The sequence below is a fragment of the Ochotona princeps genome, chromosome 4 (assembly GCF_030435755.1).
Source record: "Ochotona princeps isolate mOchPri1 chromosome 4, mOchPri1.hap1, whole genome shotgun sequence".
In the NCBI taxonomy this organism is placed as follows: Eukaryota; Metazoa; Chordata; class Mammalia; order Lagomorpha; family Ochotonidae; genus Ochotona; species Ochotona princeps.
Window position 1 is genome coordinate 10,841,615 of NC_080835.1, and position 7,891 is coordinate 10,849,505.

Consider the following 7,891-nt stretch of genomic DNA (forward strand, 5'->3'; position numbering starts at 1 on the left):
TATTTCTAATTTTTTTTTTTGCTGAATTTAATAGATGAACATTATTGTGAAAAGTAGTTTTGGCCCTTCTTGGCTTTCCCTGCCTGATCAGCGACTTAGGATAATTTGTGATTTTTAGAAAGCACATAACCAGGAGCAGTTTTAATTAATTAATTTATTTTTAAAAATTTGAGATGGAGAGAGAGAGAAAGTGATTCATCTCTCAGGTACTTCCAATGGCTGTGGCTGGGACAGGAAATCAGTTCTCCCGAGTGGCGGCAGGGGCCCAACTACTTGATTTATCAACCTATTCCTTCCAGGATGCAATTAGCAAGAAGCTAGAATTAGGAGCCAAAGCCAGGAAACAAACTCCAGCATAGGATACGAGCATCTTAACCACGAGGATAAATGCCTAACTTAGTCTGTCTTTTAAAACTTTTTTTGGTTTATTATTTGTTTTAAAGGATGAGAAACAGTGAGAGAAACAGAGATGCATAGGGAGCGATATCCATTTCTGATTTATTCCCCAAAGCCCACCACAGCCAGGACTGGGTCAGGCTGAAACTAGGGATCCTGAGCTCAATTAGAGTGTCACTTAGGTTCTCATGTGTACATGACAGAGGGAACCAAGTACTTAGATCGTTCTCTGCTACCTCCCGGGGTGTCAATGAACAAGAAGGCATGTGCCAGGATTTAACCAGAACTCACTGATGGGACATGGGTGTCCCATGGTATCTCAAACACTCCACCCAATATAGTCTACCCTCTGTTCTTTCTTAGTCGCCAAATGTGTTCAGACATGTCTGCAAAATGATCACCTGACCTGGCCTGATGACATCAGAGTTGTCCCTGTTGACCTTTGTCTTTAACTCTCCAGGGAACTCACTGTATCCTTGTGCTTTTCTTGTCAGGAAATACTTGTTCTGCCAACCAGTGTCAGTCAACTTTGGTATCGCCCCTCTAACCTCCATTACAGAAGCATAGGACTGCCCTGGTACTCCCATAAGAGTGCTGGCTGGTCTAGTCCAAATTTTTATCTTTCTGAGAATGTTATATGGGGGCTCATATAAAAAATACATCATTAGAAAAATAATTCTAGCATTAAGCATACATATATATACACATTTCTCTTAGTCTTACCACCTAAAAGAATGGATGGTCAGGCTGTGGTTTCAATTTCCTCCCACAAAATGGTATGTCACACTTATATTACATTCAGTTTTCTTTGAATGAGTTTTTATATTCAAGATACATAAAATATAAAAATACCTAATTTTATTCTTGTTAATTAGGTTCATATTTTCAAGTCGGAAAGTCTAAAAAATCAGTTCCAAAGGGACCTTGAACATCTGCTGATTCAGCATTCTCATTTTACATTCGAGAAAATGAGAGGTAATGTGACTTATCCATAGTCCTTCAAGTCAGGAATGAAGCTGAAGCAGGAATCAGGCTTCTTATTCTAACTGGCTGGCTCCTCTGTTAGACTGAATCTACTTTAGTCAACAAGGTAGGTGGCATGCAGATCTCAGAGTGTCAAAAAATGATCACAAGTTGATAAAAACCTTCCTCTGAGGAGGTTTTGCATAGAACGTGGCTGACATTTTAATTGGGTGTTAACTATTAGTATGATCTAATGTCCACTCCTATGATAATAATGCGATCTGTTTGACCACAGGATTGCTTCTTCTTTCTATGCTGCGAGCAGTTCTATGGCTGTAGGAAGGAATAACACAGTTGTGACAAAATTCATCCTTCTGGGATTTTCAGATCATCCTCAAATGAAGATTCTCCTTTTTGCGTTTTTTCTGGGGATCTACCTCCTGACTCTAGCTTGGAACCTGAGCCTGATCATCCTTATCAGGATGGACTGTCACCTGCACACACCCATGTATTTCTTTCTCAGTAATCTTTCCTTCTTGGACATCTGCTATGCCTCCTCCACCACCCCCAAGATGCTTTCTGACATCATCACAGAGCAGAAGGTGATTTCCTTTACTGGGTGTGCCACACAGTACTTTGTGTTCTGTGGAATGGGGTTGACTGAGTGCCTCCTCTTGGCGGCCATGGCCTATGACCGATATGCTGCCATCTGCAACCCATTGTTATATGCAACCCTGATGTCCCAGGCACTTTGTTTAAAGATGGTGGCAGGTGCCTATGCAGGGGGGTTCCTTAGTTCTTTGATTGAAACATTCTCCATCTATCAGCATGACTTTTGTGGGCCCAACATAATCAATCACTTCTTTTGTGACCTGCCACCCATCTTGGCTTTATCATGCTCTGATACCTCCAGCAGCCAGGTGGTAACCTTTCTTGTGGGTGTTGCTGTCGGAGTGGTGTCTGTCCTGGTAATCCTTATCTCTTATGGTTACATTGTTGCTGCTGTTCTGAAGATCAGGTCAGCTCCAGGAAGGAACAAGGCCTTTAACACCTGTGCCACTCATCTGACAGCTGTGACCCTCTTCTATGGTTCTGGCCTCTTCATGTACATGAGACCTAGTTCCAGCTACTCCCTAAACCGGGACAAAGTAGTGTCTATATTCTATGCTGTGTTGATCCCCATGGTAAATCCCATCATCTACAGTTTTAGGAATAAGGAGATTAAAAATTCCCTGTGGAAAGTGATGCGAAAGGACACAGGCTTTCTTGTGGGCATTCCTTTGAGTTGACCCTAGGCAGATGCTCACGTGAAGCTGTGGGCTGGGTCAGTGACACCGACATTCACGTGGGTCTGGATTAATTGATGTATCTGATGATCTCTATGGATCAGAATCACTCCCCCTCTATAAGATTCCATTCGCCAGTTTATTTCTTGGTGAAATAAAACAATGTGACTGTTGTAGGCTTCTAGATTAAATAGTACTATATAGATTGAGATTTTGCAAAATTTAGCACAAAATTTCATTATGTTAAAAAGAAATCCTAGAACATGAAAACAAGATTTAGTATCCATATGAGGAAACTCATTGGATAAGTTAGTTTAACATTTGGGGTGCTGATTCTGAAGGCACCACCCAGCATTTTAACTTTAAGACTGAGATGCTTTCTCTAGACACAGTTGCCTTTCTCTCGTCTGAAGTTCTCGAATAGTTTCTTTGAATGCATAAGGACCCTGCTCTGTTTGAGAATTTTGGCAGGAATTCTGATTTTGTCCTCAATGAAAGAATAACTCTAGACCAGTTAAATTAGATATACTGAAAGTTACTCTGAAGACATTTATATAAAACTAAAGAAGTATTGATTAAGTCCAAAGAAACATTTGTGTAGCCAATACTCAGATTTTCTTTTTTAGCAATCTAAAGAGGAGCAAATTCTCATTTGGGAGGAAAGATCCTGCATTTGTTAGATTTGTGGTGAGTACAGAGTCAGCCAAGCCAAGGAATCGAAGTTGGTGTTTTAAATATTTGGCAAATAGGAAAATCTGAGCGGTAAGCTCACTGACATTAGGGTCTAAGTTTAGGTATTTTCAAAAAATCGTTAAAACCTGTCTTATTCAGTGGCTTTGTCTGTCCTTTGTCTAGAAGACTGAAGACTTTAGGCAATATTTACAGATTTGTGGTGATCCTACATAACCGATACGAAGGCTGCCTTACCCTGACAGCCTCATTGAACCAAAAATGAGTTGAAATCATTGTCCTTGCTATCACCTCCAATGTGATGCCAGGGAGCAAATATTCAGACTATTCAATGTGTCTGGAAATCAAAGTTCCAACTCTCTTTAGCTACTTACTCTTTTTTATCCTTCAGAAGTCTATTGGCAATATAAGAAGAAAATTATGCAATTGAACAATTTAATTTGTTTTAAGTTGAAGTTTTTGGTGAACTGCATCTGTGTACATGAATGATATGTATTTTTTAATATGTTTTTATTTTTTCCACATGTTTAACACTCTAGAAGGTGATGATATAAAAAATGACAAGTAGAAAAGAATAATAACAGAAAAAAATCAACAGAAAAGTTGCAAAACATACTCTTCTTCAGATTTTATATAAGCAAAGGCTGTACATAATAATCAAATTCCAGACTGTCACTTTTGTACCTATATATTACACTTTTTTGTACTGTGAATTATTTGTCACGGATTAAGGAAAACATATGCTGTTTGTCTTTTTGGTTCTCACGTATCTCACTGAGCATAGTGGTTTCCAAATACACCTACTTTGTTGCAAAAAAAGAGTTTTCATTCCTTTTAATGGCTGAGTAGTATTCCATAGTGTATATGTATATTTTCTGTATCCAGTCATCCATTGATGGACTTCTGGGTTGATTCCATTTCTTAGCTGTTGTGAATTGAGCTGCTATAAACATGGGAGTATGGGTAATTTTCTCATATGCTTGTTTCATTCCCACTGGATGAAGCCCCAGAGGTCAGATGGCAGAATCCAGTGGTAGATCTATTTTCAGATATCTTGGGAATCTCCATACTGTCTTCCATTATGGTTACACTATTTTATGTTCCTACCAAAAGTAGATTAGGGTCCTTTCCTCCCACATTCTTTCTGACATTTGTTGTTATTTGATTTTTGGATGATAGCCATTCTAACTAAAGAGAGGTGAAATCTCAGTATGTTTTTTTTTTAAGATTTATTTATTTTTATTACAAAGTCAGATATACAGAGAGGAGGAGAGGCAGAGAGGAAGATCTTCTGTCTGATGATTCACTCCCCAAGTAGCAGCAATGGCCAGTGCGTGCCGATCCAAAACCGGGAACCAGGAAACTTTTCCGAGTCTCTCACGTGGGTGCAGGGTCCCAAAGCTTTGGGCCATCCTCGGAGCTGGATGGGAAGTGGAGCAGCCAGGATTAGAACCGGTGCCCATATGGGGTCCTGGGGCGTTCAAGGCGAGGACTTAAGCCGCTAGGCCATGCCCCATTTCTTAAATTGACTGTTTATTTTGTTGTTGAGTTTCTTGAGCTCGATATAGATCCTGAGTATTAATCCTCTATTAGCTGCACAGTTTGCAAATGTTTTCTTGCATTCTGCTAGTTTCTTCTTCACTTTGTTGGCACTTTCTCTGTGATGAAGAAACTTCCTAGCTTGATAAAATCCCATTTTTAATTTTTGTTCTGATTGCTTTGCTCCTGGGGTCTTTCTGAAGAAGTCTTTGCCTATGTCTATGTCTTGCAGAATGTCCCCAATATTTTCCTCAAGTAATTTGATAGTGTCACATCATAAATATAGATCTTTGATCCATTTAGAGTTGATTTTTGTAGGAGGTGTATGGTAGGATGATGAAGACCAGCTCCAGCTGAGTTGGGAGCTCTGGAAGGATGTGCAGTGTCAGTCAGAAAGGAGACATGGACACAATGACTTGGGGATCATCATTGACATCTCAAGAAGGTTTATTTATATCATCACAAGCTTTTGCACAAGCAATTTTATTTTGGGGTCAAGTGGGCGTTTTCAAAGATAATTCTACAAACCATTTCATGTTTAAAGCAGGCCATTATTCATTCTGATCTTGCAGCCAGGAATTCCTTGTCTGGTAGCACTTGTTAGTAAAACACTCCTGCTACCTTTTTCTTTCTACAACTTATTTTACATTTAGATGAGACAATATGTCATAAAGGGAAAAACATAAAGATCAGAAACAACTTCAAACACAAATCCCCACTACAAATAAGGGCTTTACAACCCCTTAATCAGTTAGAAATTATGTATTTATGTTAGTACAAACATGCTTGAGTTTCTCTAGCCATAGGGGTCATGGGAGTGGCCAAGATAGATACATTTTGTATGCTCAAACAGGTTAATTCTTAAAGTCAATTGTATTCCTGTGTGCATTAATTCTTATAAATTGTTAAAGGCCCACTCACCAAGATGTTATTAATGACTTTAGTTTCCAAGCTCATATCAGTTACAGAGACCATCTCATAAGGGCAAACAACAATGCCTCAACAGATTTCAGAACTTGTTGAAGGGGTGGTTAAGTGTCCATGCAAAGGGGGTGAAACCGAGCTAAGTGGTTTGGAGAGATATCTGCCAGGCCTTGCCCTACAGGTGGGGACTCCTTGCAGCCTTGCCAACAGGGGAGATGTTCTCTTCACACCTTTGTGTAGTTCACTCCAACTTCATAGGCCTCAGCAGTAGGATCTTATTTCGTATTCCTGCAGCTCCACTTTCCAGAGACTGCCCTTTCTCCAAGTATTGATTACATTTTGCTTATCAAAAATTGGTTGGATGTAACTGTGTGCATTAATTTCTCGGATTTCTGCTCTGCTTCACTGATTTCCAGGTCTGTTACTTGTGACAGTTACTGGTTATTTGGATCACAATTGCCTTGTAATACATCTTGAAGTCTGGCGTTGTGTTTTGTTGTTTCAGGTTGCTTTAGCTCTACCAAGTTTCTTGTGTTTTCATATGAAATTTAGCATCCTTTTTCTAGATCTGAGAATGCCATAACTGAGATGATCACATTGAATCTGTGAATTCCTTTTGGCAGTATGGATATTTTGATGACATTAATTCTATTCATCATCCATGAAAATGAATTTTTTCCCATGTTTTTAGGTGTTCTTCTAAATCTTTAATGTTTTGTAATTTTTATCATAGGAGTCCCTCACACCCCTGGTTAAGCTGATTTCAAGAGATTCTTTCTCTCTATATCTGGGGTAAGTGAGGAGAGGAGGGGCGAGAGTCACTCCCAGCAGTTGGTAAAGTCCACGTGTGCAGATGCTCACTGTCAAAGCTTGGATGGGAGAGCTGTCCAATTTGTTCTGCCTTCCATGGTTCCAGATGTCCTCTGCAGGCCTCAACGAACTGGTTGTCATGTGAGTTTTGATATGCATCTTGACATACTGTCCACTGCACAGGGCTGGGCAATTGAGGATACCCAGTTCTGACACGTGTGCTCCATGGTCAAACCACAGAATCTGTAATTTTTCCCCGTGGTTGGAGTTCCAAGTCCAGTGGTCCAGTTGGGAGTGGAGGTCTCCAATAAAACCTCACCAGAGGTGATCTCAGACCTGACTCCTGTGCATGCCAGCCAGTTCAGGGTCTGGCTCAGTCCATTACCCATATAGGCCTATACCCATATAGGCCTATACTGGTGTTTGCAGTCACCTGGTCATTTCTGATCCCAGCTGCATCTCATATGCAAACCAATGGATACTGCAGTCCAGCCCAACCTGCCCACCACACACTCAGCTTCACACACACCAGTGGGAACTGCAGCCTAGTTGGAGTGACCCCAAGGAACTCCCCACAGGTCTGCCCCCAGCCCTGGTTCCTGTGCATGCTGGTATGTGCAGCAGACTGACCCAGTCAGTCCTGCATTGCACTCAGTTCTTACATATGTCCTTATGGAATTGGGAGGAGCTCAGGTTTGGAGGTGTCCACATTTAGAAAATGCTGTGCCAGTTTTACCAGCTACGTAGACTCCCTTCCTTTTCCTTACAGATATTTTAATCTCAACTTTAAAAACATCTATAATAATGCTCACCACTTATCCTTTTATTTATCATATTAAAAATGATAGGTAGTCTTAAGTTCTCCCAATGGCAAAAATAAGCATAGCCTCATAATAATAAATGGACTGGAAAATGCCTTATATTTGGATTTGCATAGCAGGGCAAGATACAGATGTCTCTGGGCAGGGCTTCCTTGCTGGAGAAGGAATTCTCTCTGCTAAAACTTCTGCAGTCCAAGGAATAGCACTCATTTCTGCAAACTCAAAATATCTTTTCCAGATGGACAGAAATTAACCAAGTTTAGAATAGCTAACAGCACCAGCTGGAATGCCATTTTTAGTTTTCAGTGAGGAACAAAACTGCCAAGCTTGTACTTGTGCCAGTGACACAATTCTCCATCTGTTGAGGAAACCACACAGAAAGCCACTCTACAATAGAAAGTTTATTTGGAGAGACAGAGACCATGTGAGAGTGGATGATCTGTGACTGGCTCCTCTGTGCCA

The 7,891-nt window shown here is 40.4% G+C and overlaps 1 protein-coding gene across 1 annotated transcript; it reads left to right on the forward strand.

Annotated features, from left to right (window-relative positions):
- The first annotated feature begins 1,617 nt into the window (after window positions 1-1,617).
- Window positions 1,618-2,648, forward strand: LOC101518786 (olfactory receptor 5A2). The gene has a single exon (XM_004585482.2). The coding sequence runs from the start codon at window positions 1,689-1,691 to the stop codon at window positions 2,646-2,648; it is 960 nt and encodes a 319-aa protein (XP_004585539.2). The 5' UTR covers window positions 1,618-1,688.
- Window positions 2,649-7,891: the final 5,243 nt, after the last annotated feature.